The 22,482-nt window shown below is 48.1% G+C and overlaps 1 protein-coding gene and 1 long non-coding RNA gene across 15 annotated transcripts in view; one reads left to right on the plus strand and one right to left on the minus strand.

The window, feature by feature from the left end:
• LOC111837980 (disks large homolog 3-like) overlaps positions 1 to 22,482 on the plus strand; it is an 88,485-nt gene that overhangs the window by 51,517 nt on the left and 14,486 nt on the right. For 10 of the 14 annotated variants that reach the window (XM_023800478.2, XM_023800486.2, XM_023800487.2 and 7 more), the window contains 7 exons: positions 357 to 526; positions 754 to 890; positions 2,711 to 2,855; positions 3,514 to 3,691; positions 12,106 to 12,262; positions 12,811 to 12,913; positions 18,829 to 18,943. In XM_023800478.2, the coding sequence (XP_023656246.1) occupies positions 357 to 526; positions 754 to 890; positions 2,711 to 2,855; positions 3,514 to 3,691; positions 12,106 to 12,262; positions 12,811 to 12,913; positions 18,829 to 18,943 (1,005 nt within the window). The remainder of the gene's footprint in view (positions 1 to 356; positions 527 to 753; positions 891 to 2,710; positions 2,856 to 3,513; positions 3,692 to 12,105; positions 12,263 to 12,810; positions 12,914 to 18,828; positions 18,944 to 22,482) is intronic. The other 4 variants (XM_023800483.2, XM_023800479.2, XM_023800485.2 and 1 more) reach the window with 1 other exon arrangement.
• Positions 13,380 to 15,021, minus strand: LOC140579462 (uncharacterized). Its single transcript, XR_011983478.1, has 2 exons — positions 14,797 to 15,021; positions 13,380 to 13,910 (listed from the first exon to the last, which is right to left on the minus strand). It is a non-coding gene; the product is annotated as an uncharacterized lncRNA (long non-coding RNA).

Genomic DNA, 22,482 nt, shown 5'->3' on the forward strand with positions numbered 1-22,482 from the left:
ATAACAACACATGATGCGGTATTTTGTGCATAAAAACACTGTAGCGACACGTCCACAGATAGCAGTGGGACAGTACTGTGTGCACGGCCGATTTAATGAGCTACAAGTAAGACAAAAGTGATAATAAACAGCGTGTAACTACAGCTTCAGCTTCTGTTGATAAAGGGCGCAGCCATCTTGAATGCTGAGGTCGGGGTTGTGTCAGTTCCTCTGACTTACAGAGTAAGAACTCCGACATCAGGAGTCACTCCGGCATTAGGCCTTGACAGCTGTATGTTTGCAATGTGCTGTCTGCCTCACTTGTATGTCAATATATGTGAGATGTGAATCGCCTCCTCCATCTTTCCCATCATCAGGGTGAACGACTGTGTCCTGCGGGTGAACGAGGTGGATGTGTCTGAGGTGGTGCACAGCCAGGCGGTGGAGGCGCTGAAGGAGGCAGGGCCTGTGGTGAGGCTGCTGGTGCGGAGGCGACAGGCACCACCAGAAAGCATCCTGGAGGTCAACCTGCTGAAGGGGCCTAAGGGTGAGGCCGGCGCACTGCCTGCTGAACACATCACTGCTTTCACGTGATCTGTATTTGTCCCACATCACATGACCTTATCTCAGTGAATAAGGACTCAAAGACAGTGCATGTTTTTGCTCCCTTCCAGTTCCCTCGAGCAAAAGGGGAGGGAGCAAAAACGTGGACCGTCTGTGGGGCCTCAAAGACCTAGTTGGGAAACACTGCCTTATCTACTTTTCTGCCGCCAGGACTGGGCTTCAGCATCGCGGGGGGAATAGGCAACCAGCACATCCCTGGAGACAACAGCATCTACATCACCAAGATCATCGACGGAGGGGCTGCCCAGAAGGATGGCCGACTGCAGACAGGAGATCGCCTCCTAGCGGTGAGCTGAGCTCCGCCTCTCCCCCGCCTGGACCCCGCCTCTCCCCCGCTTCTCCCCCGCCTGGACCCTGCCTCTCCCCCGCCTGGACCCCGCCTCTCCCCCGCCTGGACCCTGCCTCTCCCCCGCCTCTCCCCCGCCTGGACCCCGCCTCTCCCCCGCCTCTCCCCCGCCTGGACCCCGCCTCTCCCCCACCTCTCCCCCGCCTCTCCCCCGCCTGGACCCCGCCTCTCCCCCGCCTGGACCCCGCCTCTCCCCCACCTCTCCCCCGCCTGGACCCCGCCTCTCCCCCGCCTGGACCCCGCCTCTCCCCCGCCTGGACCCCGCCTCTCCCCCGCCTCTCCCCCGCCTGGACCCCGCCTCTCCCCCGCCTGGACCCCGCCTCTCCCCCGCCTGGACCCCGCCTCTCCCCCGCCTGGACCCCGCATGTCCCGTCATCTGCATGGCGCCGTTTATGCTGAGTGTGCAGGACAGCAGAGAGATGAGCTAGCAATAAGAGAGAAAAAGTACAGCCATGCCCGTCTGCCAAGAGCAAAGCTAATCAACTCAGAATAATGTATCTCTGTAGAGTGTAAAGCACATTTGAGGCTTCTGAGCAAAACATACTGAGCAGTGGTTTGAGTAAACATGCCGCATAAATAGAAATCGCACAAAGCTGATTTAGTAGTTAGCAGAGATTTGTTTTTGGTTTTGTTACTGTTGTATGAGGTTTTTCCTCCAAATAATGAATTTGGATGGTGCAGTCAACACATCAAAACAGCATAGACTAAGCTTGCCCTTAATAACCATTCGGGTATGAATAAAATGTTATTTTAAAAATGTGCATGCATCATTTGGGTTCAACTATGGATAAAATATTAAAAATGTGCATCATTTTGAGATTTTTGCAAAGGGTTTTTGCAGTATAATGTATATATTGAATATTAATGCATCTTGCGTATTTTAATATCACGGTAACAGCCTTAATTATGTCTCCATGGAATTGGAAGAAGTGTAATCAACCGAAATAATGACATAATACGAAATATAATAATGATAATTGTTCTTAAAATGTCTCTCGTAATTAAGAAGTTTAAAACTTGCCTGAAGAGATGGTGCAAGGGCTTTCATTTTTTGGGGACATTATCTTAAGACTGCAATTATTTCTTGTATTGGGTACAAGCTGCTTAACACAATTATTGACAATAGGAAGGTAGCTTCAAAAGCAGTAAACTCATTTTCAGTGACAGAGCAAACAGAACTAATGTCGCCGGCAGCTTTGAGAAATGCGAGTGTAATTACCTTCATTTGTCGCAATCTCGCGGGCCTCGCATCAGAACACAGGAGAGCGCGTGACCCGCAATTATCCGCGCGACTACCGGCCTCGCTCCCCTATCAGTGTGCGCCATGCGGTCACGTGTTTGCGGCGCGTCCTCGTTTTTTTTTTTCCGTATTTTCCGAAAGTGTCGGCAGGCGTCGGAGCGTTTAAAGCACCCGAAAGGCGGACCCTCTGCAGTGCCACAGTACACCCCGCACCACCACCAGTCCTCGGCTGTGGGAAAGCACCGTGTGTTATATGGCTTCTATGCAAAAGCTGTGCGTGACGCCAGCGGGTTTGATCAGACGCGCGTCTGTATAAACCTGCCATTATAGTTCGATTGCAGTAAAACGGTGTGGATCCATTGCAGTATTATACCGATGAGAAGTAATTCAGCTTGCTCCAGTAAAAACAGCTCCGAGTCACCGCAGCTTTCCCGGAACCTTTAACCAGAGTTGTGGTAGATTATGATGAAATGGATATGGTTACCCAATCCGGTGTTTAATCACACATCTTACACGGACAGGTCAACAACATTAACCTTCAGGATGTGAGACACGAGGAGGCGGTGGCAGCTCTGAAGAACACCTCCGACATGGTCTACCTGAAAGTGGCCAAGCCGGGACCGGTGCACATCAACGACATGTACGCCCCCCCAGACTACTCCAGCAGTACGTATCGAATCACGGCGGCCGGCTCGGGGGCCGCGGGGCACTCGCACGGGGTCACGCGCTCACACTCATGCCACACACTTCCACACAACCACGTTACGCAAGCACATGCATACCACACCCATGAATGCGGTCGTGCACGGCCAGGAATGCAGTCACGGGCACTGCCCGTCTGTGTCGCGCCTTCTCTGCTTGCTGTTTTGTTCGCTGGGTGCATATTTCTGTCCCGCAGAGAGTCCGTAACTTCAGGATCTGCATCAGAACGGTTTTATTATCTCGGAGATAATTGCTCGTGATTGCAGACTGCACAGTACACAGTTACACAGATGGTACACAGCACCACATACAGCGATTTCTATATGAAAATAGGTATAACGTATGAAGATGATAAGTTAGCGGATGGATATGAAAATAAGTATAGCACACTAGTGAAAAATATACAAATTAAACTAATGAAAAATTGCACGAAAAAGGTCAATAAATAGCCAAGGTAGGTAGTATTGCACTTGGTACAGCCCTGAGTGTTTTACTGGTTGTACGGATCAGAAGCTGCATCCTGCGGTGCCCAGAGCGCCCCCTAGCCTGTAGCCCAGGGCCCTGCGCACACAGCGTCTCGCTGCCGTTCGCTGTTTTAATCTTGCCTCCTTTCCCCCTACTGGCCTCGCCCTCCCTGCAGCCTTTCCCACCATGGTCGATAACCACGTCAGCCACAGCCCCAGTATGGGCTACATGGGCGGCATGGAGCCCAAGCCTGTGTACCAGCAGCCCCCCCAGATCACGCCCTCCCGCTACTCCCCAGTGCCGCGGCACATGCTAGGGGATGAGGACTTCACCAGGTGAGTGGCCCTTCGATGGTGACGTCCCGCCCTGTTGGTCTGCGTGACGGAGCGGGTGGCGCTATGCGGCTGCAGCTGATTACGCTGATTAGCAGCTGTCCCGCATCTATGCTTTGCTGTATCATCTTCTTCGGGCCTCGTGCTGGTTTTGGAAACGTAGCTGTGAGTCTGGTCTGACCTGCATTTCCAGCTGCCTGAGGTCAGAGAGAATGTGGGGGAGGGAGATGCGGATCAGGGCCTGTTTGTCTGCTGCTTCCGGAGTCCCGCGCCAGCTTGCCATAGGTCCAGCCCTCTTTATGGGCTTGGAACTCTGTTCACGGTGCGGTCCACAAACTGCCATGGGGCTTACAGGAACGCTCCTCAGACAGCAGGCTCCGGAAATATTACGTACTCAGATTTAGTCATTCCGGCATTTAGTCATTTTGATGGCATTTTATACATTAGAATGCTTCTTTTTCTCTCGAGCAGAGGAAACACACACATACTCACATACAAACACACACATATATACCATTAATAGTTAAGCTTAGGCTCTGAGTGCTGAGGTTTGGGTTATGTTCACTTCACAGGTTGTTCTTAATAACAATAATAAAAATACTACTACTAACGATAATAATAATAATAATAATACTAATAATAATAATAAATAGTGTGAAACCTGAGTCACAGAAGCGTAGAAACTGCCTGGTTTACCTACACGTGTGAGATGTTCCCACGCAACACGCACGTGCCAAACCTCGAATTCCTCAGGCTCCTCTGCTTTCTGGTGCTCGTGCGAAGGCCAGTGACCTGAGACACTTCCGGTGTGCGGTCCCGGGTTCCAGGCCTGTTGTCACCGGCACTGAGCGTGGTGTGGTCCTTGTGTGAGATCTGCCTGAATCACGCCCAGTTAGCTAGCTAACTAACTCAACGGTGGGAAGGTTCAGGTCCAGAAAGTACAAATCCAGACCATTGTTTTGTTTCAACCAACCAGTTGAGTATAAAGAGTCAGTCACAGAGCACTTGACAGGTTGGTTGAAACCAAACCTTGGTCTGGATTTTTACTCTCTGGGCCTGAACTCTCCCCCTGTGCTGCTGTTTCACCAAAATCAAAGGCCTAAGACAGGAAAGCAGCTGGAAAATGAGGGCCATGGCCTGTGAAAATGCGAGTGGTGAAATGAATTTACACGTTACATCTGCACCGCTGCACAGTTTGTGTCTGTTGCTGTCTTGGCTACATGTGAATCCCCAGGCAACACCGTTGAATATAATATAGACACGCATCTGGAGTTATCATCAGCTGGAAATGTGCCCATTTTTATATGCTGTGTGTGCGTGTAGTGTGTGTGTATGTACTTATCCATGCCTTTGTGTGTCTATAGGAATGTGATCCTAATATTCCGGGTCCAAGCCAAAGAGGAATCCTATGTACAATTCTGCCTTTTAAATGAATCCTAGCCTGGAGACACTCTGTTTTATCATAGTATTCGCAGAGCAGTATAGGCAGGCGTCTTGCACTGGTGCAATGGTAAATCTCGGTCGCAGTGTCATTACTTTACTGTGAGCTTAATCCTAACGGTGATTACCAGTGCACGTGACTGTGATGCATGCCAGTGGTGATTACCAGTGCACGAGACTGTGATGCATACAGGTGCGATTAATGCCCTCGAACAAGAAAGAATCCATCGTGCACTGAGCATTCAGAGAGAGAACCACCACCCCAAACCCCCCCCCCCCCCAGTAACTGTTAGACTGTTGTCATGGCAACAGATTTCTGGCCTCAGGACATGACTCTGCAAATGGAGATGGGGGGTGGGGCTGGGGGCGGTGTGGGTATGTGTCATTGCTTTGCAGCAGCCCAGCGAAACCCAAAGGCATTGTGGTTAGAGAACAGAACCAACCGCGAGAGGTATTAGATCCCCGGCCAAGTGCTTTTGTACACTGTGCACCCGGGTATAATATCAGGCAGGCCCTAATTGCTTTAGTCAGAAGTATGTGAACTGAAATAGATGACCGTGTCGTTCCATTCTAGATTATCAAGAAAATGAGTGGTCTGTCTATAGCACACATATACCGTGTTTCCCCAAAAAAATTGGGGGAATATTAATTTTTGGTCCAAAAGACGTTAGGGCTTATTTTCAGGGGGTGTCTTATTTTCCCATATACAACAAACTACAGTACATCTACCGGTTTTCATGAACAAAAATCCACATTAATTCAAATACAGACATTATGTCATCTTCTAACTGTATCTTTCCATGTAAACAATCTAACGGTACATTTAGATTTACTGTGAACAAACAAAGATTTACTGTGTATACATCTATACAAATATTAAATGAATAAATATTATTTCCTGTTTCCTGTTTACATATAATCGCATCTAATTCTAGTTACCATACAGTCCATGGGATAGTAACTAGGGCTTATCTTTGGAGTAGGGGGCTTATACTGCGAGCATCCTGAAGAATCATGCTAGGGCTTATTTTTGGGAAAACGCGGTATGTTGGTTTACATGCAGCAGTTTGTCGTGTGTGCTGATGTGCGTTTCGCCTGACCCAGAATCCCGTTAGCCCTGAATGCAGCGCGCGGCTGTACGTGCGCGCGGCCGTCACGGCGGCTTGGTCTTCGCGCTCAGACCCGCAGGGACAGCAGAGAGGAATGCCGCTCTCGTGCACAGACCTCAGGCACATATGCTCCCCAGTGGCACAGTCACTCGGCTGTGTTCTCCTGTGCCCTTGTGACTTACTGGGTCCTTCTGCTGCCATTGATATTTTGGACAGCTGCCTGCTTCCCTGATTTATCCCAGGATGGAGGCCGCTTAGGGGGCGATAACATGCGCATGCTGTTCAGCGTGGCCCCTCCCCTCTCTCTCTCTCTCTCTCTCTCTCACACACACATACACACACACACACACAGACACACACACACACACACACATACACACACACACACAGACACACACACACAGACACACACACATACACACACAGACACACACACACACATACACACAGACACATTTGTATTTATATCTGTATCGGGACTTTCCATTCATTTCTATTTTATTTTTTGGGATTAAGTCTAATCCCAAAAAATAACGACCTTAATCCCTACCCAGCCATAACCATAAGTGACCAAACAAAATACAAGACTTTTGATATTTTGGTGTTTTTGGTTGCAGTTACAGATTTTAATTAAATTAAGTTTCCCCTTGTGGGGACTGAAAAAATAGTTCCCACAGTGTGAAAATAACAGGTTCACATTATGGGGACATTTAATCCCCATGATATAATATATACATGACCACACAGACATCCACGCTGACATCCACGCAGACATCCACGCAGACATCCACGCAGACATCCACGCAGACATCCACACATCCTGACGCTGGTTCTGACGCCCGGACGTCAGGCAGCACAGCGCCCGCATTGGCAGCTTGATATTCAAAGCACCGTTTCTCGCGTCTGGTTGGCCAGAGCCGCAGACTGACTGTAAACGGCAGAACGCGGCTGTTTCACACACAGCAATGGCGACAGATGATTCCGGCATAATCCCTGCGGGCACCAGTCTCCATCTGACATGAGGGGGCGCTCCTGAGCGACCTCCCCTCCCCGCCACCATCAGAATGATGCCATCACACTCCTGCGGGCACCTGTCTCCATCTGACATGAGGGGGCGCTCCTGAGCGACCTCCCCTCCCCGCCACCATCGGAATGATGCCATCACACTTGGTTCCGTAAAGTGGAGTCACCGTGCAAACCGAGAACTCAGAGCCAAAGAGATGATAATTTCATTGACATTTACTTATGCAGCAGGTACTTTAGTACAAAGCGGCGTCCAGGTGAGGATCAGAGAGCAGGGGCAGCCAGTGTCCCGAGGAACTGCGGTTAAGGGCCCAACTATGACATCACTACGGCAACCACTTTGACCAATTTGAAGAGGCGACCTTTCGAGAGAGTGCGAACCCGCAGTGCCAGGCATCGCCCTGGGTCTTTGGTCCTTGTTCTCCCTGAGCTCCAGGCTGCTGCTGCCCAGCTTTCGTCGCAGGACGTTTCGCTCTGCCTGCATTGCTCTTCTCTGTTCTTGGCAGATTCTTGAAATGACAAAACTGCTCGCCCTACAGCTCCATTCGTTGTTAGCTCCAGGTTTGTCGGCATCCGGCCCACATGTCCATTGTCACATGCAGCGTTTCACCAAATCAGAGATCAGTATATGTTTTGTTTTTTTATTGATGCGATTGTCCATCAGCTATTCATGAAAGGCTATGTGGGATTTTTGCTGTGCTGCTATATTATTGCTGTATTATCTTTTTATAGAAAAGAACAAACTATTTTTGCTATAACAAAAAAAAAAAACAGATTTGCTATGATGTAAAATGTGAGAATTTCAATAGTAAGAAGAACAAATAGAGCACATTCCCCACTGAACTGTAAAGACAGGCATCATAATTTAAGCTTGCTACAGTCTGTGTACTTTATGGAAAGTTTGCTTCTGAGCAGAAAGTGGAGCGCCTGGTGATCAGGCCAGGCTTTTCAGACTCGGAAGGGAAGATTTTAGACCACACTTACATAACCAATCAAATATTTTTTAAAAATTGCATGAAGAATCCCAGCAGCCTTTGAAGCCTCACATCAGCTGCTCTCGGCATCCTACGCCTGCCCCGTCTCCACCTCTGTCGCCCGTTTATGATGTCACAGTGGGCAGGGCCAGCAGCCTGGTACCACTCTCTCTAGCAGATCCCAAGACAAAGCTATCGTCCCAGGGATCACACAAGCATTCCCATATGCAAAGAAAAACATTGCCCCCAACAAGGTTAGCCATTTACGTGGGGGAGGGCTGCCCTTTTGTTGCCTCTGCGCTTACATTCTTATCCACTGAGAGAATCAACATACCGGCGCGGTGGGCAAATTAAAGAATAACATAGTGGTGTCTCAAACCCAGGCTGAAAGGAGAACGAAGAGCAAAACGTCTTACAGCTGTGGCTGTACGGATGGTAGATCCCTGCATTTCTTACCCTCTTGTACTTTGCAAAAAAGTAACTGTTCAGAAGGGTGCAGCTGTTTTTACCCAGGAAGGACGTGTTAATAAGGAGCCCGGGAAGTAGGGCACAGCGGAACACCGGGGTATTAGTGATTAAACGCTTGTTTTGCCCAGTTTAATGTTAGTTTCTTGTAAGTGGCTGAAATAGCACCATCTGTCACCTGAGTGGAACGGGGACATTTTGCTGGACGGCTGTCAGCTGAAGCGTGTCCCTGGGAGTGCAGGCCGTAAGGGTCACTTCCCCGGAGTGTTCTCCTGTTACATTGTTTTCCCGACAGATGCCGTCATCCCGGGGCTGGTTTACACAGCACATGGCCTCTCGCTTTGTCCCTCGGTAGAGCCAGACCATTTATGGGAGTCGCTCAGGTCACATATCACCCCTGTGTAGATACATCCCTGACGGGGTTACAGTTTGCACAAGAGCCGAGTTTCCCCAGGGATGTGGACTTGCTGGCTTCCTGCCCCTTTGCAGTCCGAGCCGCCACGGGCACAGTCACGTGACCGGAATGGGGCCGCTATTCCGCCTGATTACCCAGAAATCTTAACTGCATCTGCCGCGGCACAGGGCAGAAAACACTCCCACGACACCATAAGAGCCGAGGGAACAAATCAATACTAAAAGGCGAGGCTATTAACTATTTACTTGCGAGGAGACGGGTTGCATGTGAAGCGCCACCTTCCCATCAGAGACCTGCCAGTGTTTACGTCCCTGCGGCAGGTCACAGATAAGGCCGAGCTTCTTCAGTACGCCAGCAGGAGGCAGTAACCATGTCTTAGGTAATGACTGGGGAGCTTTTTCTGGAAGGTCTAATTGTCCGCCGCACGATCCCCAGGGATCACATATTATCTCCAATAGAAACGTACACGAACCAGACAAATGCTCACATTCACACACAAACCTACACTGGAATGTATCCATGGCTTCTCTGGCACAGGAAGCTCAAGTGTTGCATAAATTACATATTTATATGTGTGTATCATCAATCCGTGTTTCAGCGGCTTATCCGGCAGAGGGTCATGTGTATCTGTTATAACATATCATAGAAGGTAATTAGGAGGCATGGTGGCTGTGTAGCTGGTCCTGTTGGCTCGTGCCAGCGGGATTTCATGCCCTTTGCTGTCTGGGACAGGCTTCCCCGTGACCTTGAAGATAAACGGATAAGCAGCTATGAAATGTCATCGGAAAAATAGCCGGTTACAGAATGACTTACAATGAAAGCTTGTATCTATCAGTGTTCTTTGAAAACACAAGCCAAGTAAGTGTATGTGAAGTTACATAGTCTAAGAGAAATAAACAAAATCCTAATGTTGCAATAACACCAATCCAGTAGAGTATGTCGGTCATTACTGGGTCAGATTGCCATCTTACTGCTTCCTCCATTAACTGTACATAATATGCATATGACGAGTAATTACTGTATGCTTTCCCTCTGCTTGGGACGGCTTTTATTCTCACACCTGTTTGCTGACAGACACGTCACATACACCAGGCTGCTGGGCTTTGCCTGCCCCCCAGTGCCTTTAAGCCAGATCATCTCACTGGGCGTAGCTACTTGGTTAAGTGACACGCAGCATCTGGGGAGCAGGGGCCTGAAGGAGCAGGGGCCTGAAGGAGCAGGGGCATGAAGGAGCAGGGGCATGAAGGAGCAGGGGCCTGGGGGAGCAGGGGCATGAAGGAGCAGGGGCATGAAGGAGCAGGGGCCTGGGGGAGCAGGGGCATGAAGGAGCAGGGGCCTGGGGGAGTAGGGGCCTGGGGGAGCAGGGGCCTGGGGGAGCAGGGGCATGAAGGAGCAGGGGCCTGGGGGAGCAGGGGCATGAAGGAGCAGGGGCCTGGGGGAGCAGGGGCCTGGGGGAGTAGCTCCTGCTTCAGTACTGTTCACACCTGTACCTGGGCATTCACTGGAAGCTCAGCCTGGCTACACTAATACCTAGTCGAGTCCTTGACAGCATGTTTCTAATATGCTATTTGCCTCACATGTCCAAAACATTGGACTAAAACGTCTGCGTAATATGTGAAATGCAAATGTGAATGTGTGACAGACACACCGAAGAGCAGAATGGGATAATAGTGCATGTTCATGCACGGAGGCGTATAGAGAGCCACTGCAGTAATCTGCAGGGAGGTGATGGGGGTCTGCGTGCAGGACGGGGGCGGTCCGGCTTATGCAGGGCCCTGATCTGGCACAGACAAGGCCGCTTTCTGGCTGAAGGGCTGCAGCAGGTGGGAGCGAGACCCAGCAGAGCCCGAGGTGGAGGTCAGACCGGCTGCCGGCAGCGTCGGCACCATGGAAAAGCGCAGCAGCTGCATAATGCCTCTATGCTGATGTCAGTGTCATATATTTCATCACCTTCAGTTTGAATATTTCCTTTATTATGCCTATTTGTAAATATTTGCAACGTTAAAGCTTTATAGATTTGGTGAAATTGAAGGTGGTCTGCTTGCGGAATAGAAGAGACCCTTTCAGCTGCATTTATTCCGCATGGCAGCTGGGATCCGCTCCTCATAGGAGCCGTCGGCTCCAGCTCCCGCTTCCCATCCCCCAAGCAGGAATATCATACATCCCATTAGATATATACTGTAGATAATGTTCAGTTCGTCTAACACATCTGTACTTACAGTACATTAAGATTTTATAACAGTCTTTTAATATTTGCTTGAAAATGTAACTAATATTCGAACCCGTGACCCTGTCCTGTATAGGCATTTAGAATATGGATGGATAATATAACTGGTACTATTATATTCAGAAAGTTTCTCAGTGGGTAGCAGCTGTGCCTCACACCTCCATGCCTGTGTGTGTGTGTGTGTGTGTGTGTGTACAGTTATATGATTAGCCATATATTGTCTACAGTGTGTGATTCTGCCCTGTGATAGGCTGACTAACATTCCATCCAGGACCCTGTGCTGCCTGGGGTGGGATAAGTAGCTGGAAGACTGATTGTGTAAAATGTGCACATTGCATGTTTGGGACACTCCTATGTTCCTGTGGCTGTGTACTTGCTTTCCAGCCACCGTGCAGCACACTGATCTTGTGCACAGCATGCTGACACTCTGTACAGCACAATGACACTGTGTACAAAACACTGACACCCTGTACAGCACAATGACACTCGGTACTGCACAATGACACTGTGTACAAAACACTGACACCCTGTACAGAACACTGACACTCGGTACTGCACAATGACATGGTACGCAGCACATTGACACTGTGTACAGCACACTGACACTCTGTGCTGCACACTGACACTCTGTGCTACACACTGACACTCTGTGCTGCACACTGACACTCTGTGCTGCACACTGACACTCTGTGCTACACACTGACACTCTGTGCTGCACACTGACACTGTGTACAACATATTGACGCTGCCTCTCCCTCCCACAGGGAGCCGCGGAAGATTGTGCTGCACAAGGGCTCCACAGGCCTGGGCTTTAACATCGTGGGCGGCGAGGATGGCGAGGGCATCTTCGTCTCCTTCATCCTGGCAGGAGGCCCTGCCGACCTGAGCGGGGAGCTGAGGAGAGGAGACCGGATCCTGTCTGTGAGTAACAGCACCTCCTGCAGCTCAGAGCTCCTTTTATATGTTTGTATATGTGTATGAGGCCCATGTAACATATATGTGTTTGTAATATATATATATATAAAATTAAAAATGTCAAAAGTCTTGTATTTTGTTTGGTTACTTATGGTTAAGGTTAGAGCTGGGTAGGGGTTAAAGTTGTCATTGTTGGGATTAGGGTTTTTCCAATAGAAATGAATGGACAGTCCCCAGAACGATATGATTACGAATGTGTGTGTGTGTGTGTGTGTGTGTGTGTGTGTCCTGCTTAGTCCCCTCTGCTTCTTGGGATTCCCTGCAGTATGTATGTTGCTGTATGGATAAAACTTAATAGCAAAATAAAAACAGAGCAGAATATTCTTCTGCCATGTCAGCCATTTCACTTACTTTTATTTATCTTGTAATATGGGCAATTAAAAGTACAGCTTTCAGCCTATCTACACTGTGACATATTACACTAAAGTGTAAGTGATGTGCCAGCCAATCAATGGAGGGGGCCACAGCTGCTGAAGGTTGCCTTGCTCTCTCAGGTGAACGGCGTGAATCTGCGGAATGCCACACACGAGCAGGCCGCAGCTGCACTGAAGCGGGCTGGACAGACCGTCACCATCATCGCTCAGTTCCGACCTGAAGGTAGGATGCCAAGAGGACAGCCTCCTGTCATCACGATTTTCACTGTTACGAACTGATTGGTTATAAAAGTATATCCTTCCTGACTATGCTATACTGCTGATTAATGATGACTTGTAAACCAATTTACTGTAATTCCTGTTTAAAAACCAATGGGGAAAAGATTCAAACAAATGCTAAATATGGTTGTAATATTGAAGGTAAGTGTAACTCTTTAAATTTGACCTGATTTATGAATACTATACCAATTAATGGTAAAAGTGAAAGTACAGTTTATAAGCCGAATTACAGGCTGCTGACAGCTTTCCCTTTAAGGCAGGTAGCTCTCCAAATTTACTTTTTATCTGCGGACTGTTCTCCAATGCAAATGAGCCCTCGCGGCGGCGCCGCTGATTGGCTGGTTCCTGAATGGATCCCCCGCGAGAGCCACTCTCTTTTTTTTTTTTTTTAACAAACCGGTTTTTCGGACTTTTGTGTGTCGCCGCAATCCCACAGCGGGAGGTGGGGGTGGTAGTAGTGCTGCTGCTGTTTGATGGCGGGTGGGGGTATTTTTTTGATAATTCCCCTGCGAGTTTGTACGTCAACAGATAGTCGCTAAGCAGGACAAAAGGGGACGCCGGAGAGCGAGCGAGCGGGAGGGGCGGCGGCGGCGTCCCTGGAGCGAGTGGGAGTGGGAGCGGGAGAGGAAAGAAGGAGCCTTTTTCAAACTGCTGGGGGATGGGGGTGTGTGTACCTGACCGAGGCGCCCGGGCTGCTCTTCGGGCCCACATGATCGGATAGATAACAGAGGGCTGCGATTTGCAGCGTAAAGCAGACATCGGCCGGAGATCGCAGAGCGCCCTCCTTCGGGACTCACTTTTCCGGGCTGTAATCTGAGGACGGGGCTCCGATGAGCGCCTCGCCCGCCAGCCTCCCGGGTTTTCAGCAGTCTCTTCGGGTTTCTGCCGCTGGCCGAGGACTTATCAGTTCAGCGACCGCGCTATTGGTAAGATGCACTTTCCTATCACAAAAAGCAAATAAATAGTTTTTAGTATGCATAAGGACGTGATTTTCTATACATGTGGCATAACGCGGTTAAAGTAAAATCTTGATAACTCAGGTACAGCATTATCGCATTCAGCTAGCTAGGTGAGGTTAAACTAGTTCGCAAACTAGTTATCGAGTAGTGAATCGGGATTGTTTTGCGAGGCTACGGCAGACGAGAGTCGATCGCATTTATCCGACGATCCGATTCAATGAAGCGATTTCACTTTTTTTTTTTAGCTTGAGTCACGATAACTGCATGCAGCTGTTGGTGAAGAAAGCGTGTCCTGCCTCATTTTCTGCTTGTACTGGTTGGTACAAGTCAGGGCAGTAGGAACTCATTGTTAAACTTTTTTTTTAGTCAAATGGGGGATCCTGTGACGTACTGTAAATCCTTTTGCTGGTTTATATGCAGTATGTCTGGTTGGGCGGATTGGTAACTGTGCTCTGTATTTGGCAAAGATTTTGGTAATAATTTAGCCTCAGGTTAAAACGAGGATCTAATATTATATTTGTATTTATATTTAGTTTGATTCCCCCCCCCCCCCCCGAGACTGGGTTTTCCCCATAGAAATGTCAGTCAGGTTATAATAACCATATGCGTCAGTGTAACCTTTGTACACTCATTGTAACAGCATTCATCTGCGGCCGCCTTGTTCCTGGAGTGCGACAGCACACTTTCTATGTGCTTTGGAAACTTTTCCCTCAAGTACAGTAGTAGCCAATGCCATGGAGCATTGCATGAAACACACATTCAGGTTTGCAATGAGCTTAGAAATCCATTAATACCCAGTTAATCACCAAGCTTACAGTAATATTTATCATCTCTGAATATTAATTATTAAGGTAGCATAGTGGCTGACCTTGTGGTCCTTTTCCTGTTGAATCCGCTGCCACACATTCACTGTTGTAAATGATTAATTTGTGCGTTGTGTGTTTTGGATGGACGCTTGGAGGTCCGATATTAACTTTCTGACGTTGATCTTGAATGATTTTCCTTGGTGGAAAGGATAGTTAGCGAGGCTCGAAGGTTAGCGGCGTTCATTAGGAGCACAACAATGTCGGATATGGTGAAGGCAAGTGTTTAGTTAAAGATTTGTCTGTGGATATGAGAAAAATGCGGAAACACGCGCTGTGTGTCACAACATGTCCTCCGCTGTGCCGGTAACTGAGACCGGCCACCACTCTGAGGAGATTTCGGCAAACGAACAAGTCGGTAAGTTTGGATCTGGAGCAAAGTACTGAATGAATGTGGGTGGGTGGGGGAGGGTGTTCTCCTTCCACTCTGTAATGTAAATTTAAAGTCAGGGGTCTTTTTTTAATGCTTCAGGGCAAGGTTACCCCCTGCTCCGCACCTCCCATTTCTGGCTCCATTTAATGTGCAAATGCTTCTTAAACTACTTGAACCTTGTCACGAAAGTGTGTGTTCAGCTTCCAGGTTTGTTTTGCATGTACTGGAGCTCTGCTGTCTGTGTGTCTAATACAGGTGAACCAAATCATTTACGTTCCTGATCTGGGCAACTAACCCTTATTGATTATTTATGCTATAAATGGATCATTTTGTGAATTTACAGAATAGCCTAATAGCAAATAGAATAGGTCATGGAATGTGTCCTGTTTTTTTTGGGAAAAATGTACATTTCAGCAAAACCTGATCTTAAGTTAAATTAATGGTGACTTCCAGCAATCAGGCTATCGGTATTTATCAAGGCTCTCTGGTAAGGAAAGTAGACGGAGGCTGGCTGGCTGCTTGTTGCTGTTTTACGTTTTATTTATTTCTGGCTGACCCATAGCTGCTCTGTTTCTTGTTGCTGTTTTCCCACTAGTGTGATGAGTAGGACTGAGGCCAACCCCCCCCCCCCCCCCCCCCCACTGTGACCAGGGATTTGGGCGGTGTGTATTAGTTGTAAAGTGGCATGTAGGTGTGATAGAAAAGCACATATCTTGCGAATTTCCTTGGGCAAAAGCAGAAGTACAGCACAGTGTGTGTGTAGGTTTTGTTTTTGCGATGTGTAAATTAACCCAGGAAAAATATTTTAGACACCAAGCTGACAGCCAAGTAATTAAAATAGAATCTGGAACAAGATCTGATCCATACACCAAATTCATTTATGTTGTTTAATATACCATTTTATTATATGTGAATTATTTTTCGCTATTAAAATATCAGTAAACTATTGGTCTGCTTAAGCCTAGTTAAAACTTCTTGAAGACTTTTCGTGATAAATATTATTAGTTGCATTGAAACACCTATTCTTGTGTCAGGTAATGACAAATGGTCATGATACTAGTTCATCATGGTGATGAAATGTTAGCTCAGTTAAGAAGTTTTAGGTAGCCAGTTTAAAAGTAGCCTAACTACTTACCTCAACAAGTTTTTGGGACTGTTTATCATTAGGTTACATAGCAGAAGAATTCTTTCCATCCATTTTCGAACCAACAGTAAAATATTAAGGACTGAATCTTATGTCTTATAACTGTTGGACCAATGAAGCATTTCTGTCCTGCCAAACAGAGGCATTTTTAAGACTTAAGCCCCTATCGTGGTTCTGTTGTACTGTTCAATGAGAGTTTGCTGCTCTGATGAGAGATTTTTTAATTGCATCGTAGTTCTACCAGACTCAACATTGTAATGTCCAGTCATGTAATAAAACACAACAACCCATGTGGAAGGAGCTCGTGTTGCCATTTGACACAAAGAACACAAAGTGGCTAAAAACCCAGGAATGGCCACAATAAAGTTAATTTCTTCCCTGTTGCTTTGTTTTCTTTCTGTGTTTTGTTAACATGTTTGTGGAGTTCAGCCAGCGTGATGTCATCACAGTTGGAAAGTGTTTGTTGAGGGAGTTGTCAGGGCATGACACTCAGCTCCGCCTGGCTTCACGGTGATCGTGTGCCACGCTCTGTTAGTGTTGAAGGACACGGGCTGTAGCCATCCCCAAGTACTCAGCCAGTATCTGAGTTGCTTCCATAAAACTGTACAGATGTATAAATAGATAGAAACTGTTACAACCAAATCATCCAGGTGATGCTTTGTATTGTATTGCGAACCACTGCACCAGAAAGTCCACTGCTTATCCTTTTGAAGATTGTGTTCACTACCCCTTGTTTTCCCTTTCTTTGTGTCTCCATACACCTTCTCATGGTGACATAGTGGTTAGCAATGCGGCCTCACGCCTCCCTAGTTGGTTTGATTCTTGGCATCTCTATATATTGCCCACCTTTTGTGCTCGTTTGAGTGAGCGGGCTGAAGACTGTTGGTCATTATGGATCCTGTTTCCATAGCTGTTCACGGCAGTAAGATTTCATGTCCATACTAAGATAAATGGCACTTCCTGCTCATATTATTACGTTGGTGTTCTCCGTAAAAAAGTATGACATTGAAACATAAGTGACTGCAAGTTAACATTGCCGCCAAGCCGATGAAACGAAAAATAATGAGGTTGAGGAGCATCTTGGCAAGATGCGGAATGACCTGTTTTTCAGTCACTGAGCTGACAGCGTCCCCTTTATGGGTTATTAGAATTCACCAGCATTGGGGGATTGGGGACGACGTGCTGCATGTTATCCCCTCCCTGTCCGGGTTGCGGGAAAGGACCAGCCCTCACCGTGATGGTAAATGTAATTAACCAGCCAATCACGGGGCCACTTTTATTACCTTCATCGGCGTGTCTGTCTCCAGATGGCGCTGTGTCTACCTGCCAGAGTTAAATGCCTGTAATGGCGCCCCCTGCTGTTCTGGGGGGATTTTCAGTGTCAGGTAGCTTTCGCCATGTCCCACTAACAGTCCGTTTGTGCTTTTAGAACGTTAAAAATTTATTTTGCCCATCTGTCTTGCAGTCACTGAATATGCACCTTTTATTGTGTCACTACCCCTCCCCCAACCTTCCTTGCCTCATTTGTGTGGCTGCTTTGCCTCAGTGGCCCTGTGTGTGTAATTTATTTCCCGCAGCCCTTGCTGTTGCCTTGGTTTCAAGCAGGTGGTGTCAGATTACCTTACCTTAGCGAGTTGGCCGACTGTACTTTAAGCGCCTTTATGACTCCGGAAAACGTCGTCGCAGGAGGCTGGTCTGCACACATGCCCTGGGCCTGCTTTCAGTGTTTTTAAGTGCCCGCCACAGGTTCGACTAGCCTGTCCTGTTACAATCCGAGCGTTTCTTACAGCAGATTACTTCTTGCTTCTTCTTAGTCCGTTTTATTTTTTCATTCCAAAGAAACGTAGATGTAGTAGCTTTGTGATTATCATGAAATTTATGTGGAATCTTCAGATTAAAGGATGCATTGCAAATATCCCCTTGCTTGTAGCGATTTAAATGTTTTTCCCCTTGATGAAAGGAAATAGCCTTTACAATGTAACTAAACTGCATTACAAAGAAGTGAGTTTATTTACATTTTCTAACTTCCCATATTATATGATTATGTTTTGTTCTCCATTTGGTATTTTGTCCTTGATTCAAATTCAGAAAATGTTGCCTGGCATTTTTGGTGTGCAGTGCTTATTTGGGGGGGGGGGGGGTTAATATTTCCTGCTATAGTATAGCTTTGGGGTTCGTTACCCGCTCCTCTGGTTAGTCGTGACACTTTAGGATAGAAATAGCACGCCTAATTAAAGAAAGATTGTTTAACAAGCTAGTTCTTTGCACAGTATAATATCTTTTTACTGTGACTTCCTAATGGAAAATCCCCATAGAAGACAGTATGCACGTTAGGATCAGTTTTGCTGTGGATATTTGATGAACCTCCATCTGTTTGCTCAAGCAGAACAAATGACTAGATGTAGCCAGGTGCTCATATGAGCCTGCTATGCACAGGAGAGGCAACCACAGAATATGAAAAATGGGGGGGCATGTTTGGCAGACGTGTATCACATCGACCCTCTCTGTCTGTCCCTGCAGAGTACAGTCGCTTTGAGTCCAAGATCCACGACCTGAGGGAGCAGATGATGAACAGCAGCATGAGCTCGGGGTCAGGCTCCCTGCGCACCAGCGAGAAGCGCTCCCTCTATGTCAGGTATGCTGTCGCTCTCTGCTCCCTGACCCACCCCCCCCCCCCCCCCCCCAAAAAAAGGGTTGCTGAGGCCTGGGGTACGCTTACTGTACAGTCAGTGCTAGGCCTGAGCTGAGGCCTGGGGTACGCTTACTGTACAGTCAGTGCTAGGCCTGTGCTGAGGCCTGGGGTACGCTTACTGTACAGTCAGTGCTAGGCCTGTGCTGAGGCCTGGGGTACGCTTACTGTACAGTCAGTGCTAGGCCTGTGCTGAGGCCTGGGGTACGCTTACTGTGCAGTCAGTGCTAGGCCTGTGCTGAGGCCTGGGGTACGCTTACTGTGCAGTCAGTGCTAGGCCTGTGCTGAGGCCTGGGGTACGCTTACTGTGCAGTCAGTGCTAGGCCTGTGCTGAGGCCTGGGGTACGCTTACTGTGCAGTCAGCGCTAGGCCTGTGCTGAGGCCTGGGGTACGCTTACTGTACAGTCAGCGCTAGGCCTGTGCTGAGGCCTGGGGTACGCTTACTGTACAGTCAGTGCTAGGCCTGTGCTGAGGCCTGGGGTACGCTTACTGTACAGTCAGTGCTAGGCCTGAGCTGAGGCCTGGGGAACGCTTACTGTACAGTCAGTGCTAGGCCTGTGCTGAGGCCTGGGGTACGCTTACTGTACAGTCAGTGCTAGGCCTGTGCTGAGGCCTGGGGTACGCTGACTGTACAGTCAGTGCTAGGCCTGTGCTGAGGCCTGGGGTACGCTTACTGTACAGTCAGTGCTAGGCCTGAGCTGAGGCCTGGGGTACGCTTACTGTACAGTCAGTACTAGGCCTGTGCTGAGGCCTGGGGTATGCTGACTGTACAGTCAGTGCTAGGCCTGTGCTGAGGCCTGGGGTACGCTTACTGTACAGTCAGTACTAGGCCTGTGCTGAGGCCTGGGGTAAGCTTACTGTGCAGTCAGTGCTAGGCCTGAGCTGAGGCCTGGGGTATGCTGACTGTACAGTCAGTACTAGGCCTGTGCTGAGGCCTGGGGTACGCTGACTGTACAGTCAGTGCTAGGCCTGTGCTGAGGCCTGGGGTACGCTTACTGTACAGTCAGTGCTAGGCCTGAGCTGAGGCCTGGGGTACGCTTACTGTACAGTCAGTGCTAGGCCTGAGCTGAGGCCTGGGGTACGCTTACTGTACAGTCAGTGCTAGGCCTGAGCTGAGGCCTGGGGTACGCTTACTGTACAGTCAGTGCTAGGCCTGAGCTGAGGCCTGGGGTACGCTTACTGTACAGTCAGTGCTAGGCCTGAGCTGAGGCCTGGGGTACGCTTACTGTACAGTCAGTGCTAGGCCTGTGGAACACTTACTGTGGAACGCTTACAGTAGGGCTGCATATCATCACAGCGTGGTTTACAGGGGCTGCTGTGTGTGGTGTCTTACGCATCCTCTGAATGGTTTGAGGTTTAAGGGCAAAGTGTATTGAATAAGGAGAATTAACAATGGGAGCCAGGGCAGCCCTGCTAGCCTGCTTTGCTTGGATTTGTGTCCCGCCATCGCCGAATGACCGAGCAATTCCTAACACTGCCAGGTGTAATGCAGACGGTTTTCTGAGAACAGATTCGCTTTAAACAGGATGAAGGGCTGTTATACTGGCAACTGACTGTGGTGGTGGCAGAGAAATCAAGAATGTTCATGAATGAAATTTTGCAAAACTGCTTTTGGTGTTTTCGCCAACTTTTTAAAACCTCTCAGACGTGAACTGTTACAAAATAAATGTGAACCTATTTACATTGGGATGATTGAAACAGTGGCACATTCAAGAAGTAAAATTATCATGACACACTGTAATTATCAAAAAATGTTATTTGTGACCCCTGTAACTCTGTCCAGAGAGTTGGATGGATGGAGGTTTTCCGTTAATTAAATTGTAATTTAGATTCTATACATTTAAAATATAGTTGCAAACCTTAAAAAGGCTTAATCTGGCATGTTTGGGAGTGAAATACACATTTTTGTTAAGTCTGCCAGCTCTCTGTCACCTTTATTAAAATGCACATGCCCAAACAAGAAGGTCCAGTCAGATGAAGGAAATATGCTTTAGACATGTAGGTCTGCTCAGGTTAAATAATCAGCCTTTGTTTGAGAAGCTGTTCTTGCTTTCTGCTGCATGAGATTGCTGCAGTGTCCTTGGGGGACCAGGAGAGAGCCAATGGTGTAATTGGGAGGCGTGTCTAACAGGGCTGGGACCACTTATCGATTTTACATGCATTATCAATAAGTAACAGCTATAAACGTTTTGTGCAGTATCCTGTTATCTGAGAACTCCGGTCTAGGTTTGACTTAATAGACACGTCCACAGTGTATGTACTGCTGGTGTAAACTGGCTATGAAATGCATTTGAAGTGTATTTTGATATGTTTGGGAACCAGAAAAGGATCTATTTGCAAACAGTGTCAGTTGAGTTTTCCCTTTTCAGGCAACATAAACTTGAGGGATCGTTTGAAAGGATGACACCCTTCCATCCTTGTGAGCAAAGCAGATCCATCACTGTCAGTGACACTGTTTATTTCCTGGAAAAGGTCAGCTGATTCCCAGCTAAAGATGTCACCAAAATATTGTCGATGCTGTGATGGTTAATTTGCCCATTAAGAAAGTCGTGAAATTATTCACAGCATTTAGCTTCAGGCTGTCGTGCTCTAGCCACTGCTGAAAATACTGAGTGAAAGACTAGCAAACATTATCTCAACTTCCATCCATCCATCCATTTTCTCCCGATTATCCGAGGTCGGGTCGCGGGGGCAGCAGTCTCAGCAGGGAAACCCAGACTTCCCTCTCCCCAGCCACTTCATCCAGCTCCTCTGGGGAATCCCGAGGCGTTACCAGGCCAACCGAGAGACATAGACCCTCCAGCGTGTCCTGGGTCTTCCCCAGGGCCTCCTCCCAGTGGGACATGCCCGGAACACCTCACCAGGGAGGCGTCCAGGAGGCATCCTAATCAGATGCCCGAGCCACATCATCTGGCTCCTCTCGATGCGGAGGAGCAGCGGCTCTACTCTGAGTCCCTCCCGAATGACCAAGCTCCTCACCCTATCTCTAAGGGAGAGCCCAGCCACCCTGCGGAGGAAACTCATTTCGGCCGCTTGCACTCACGATCTCGTTCTTTCGGTCACTACCCACAGCTCGTGACCATAGATGAGGGTAGGAACGTAGATAAACTGGTAAATCGAGAGCTTTGCCTTTTGGCTCAGCTCCTTTTTTACCATGACAGACCGATGCAGCGCCCGCATCACTGATCTCAACTTGTTAAATAAAATAATCGTCAATTGTATGATGTACAGTTTAAAATAATTATATGCTGAATTATTGATAAATATAGATTACACCCCCCCCCCCCCCCCAGTTTGCAACAGATGCTGTGGAAGTGCTCTGGAGAAGGGCATCGGCAAATCAACAAATCACACTATCCTTTCCTGCATAATCCGGAGCAGATGTTTTTTTGGGGGAGGGGCAATTTCTCCTCAGAAAATGTATATTCAGGGACCTGCTCCCTGTCCCAGACTGAAGAGGTAGCTTTGGCTAATACACACCCTCC

This window comes from Paramormyrops kingsleyae, chromosome 18 (assembly GCF_048594095.1).
Source record: "Paramormyrops kingsleyae isolate MSU_618 chromosome 18, PKINGS_0.4, whole genome shotgun sequence".
NCBI lineage: Eukaryota > Metazoa > Chordata > Actinopteri > Osteoglossiformes > Mormyridae > Paramormyrops > Paramormyrops kingsleyae.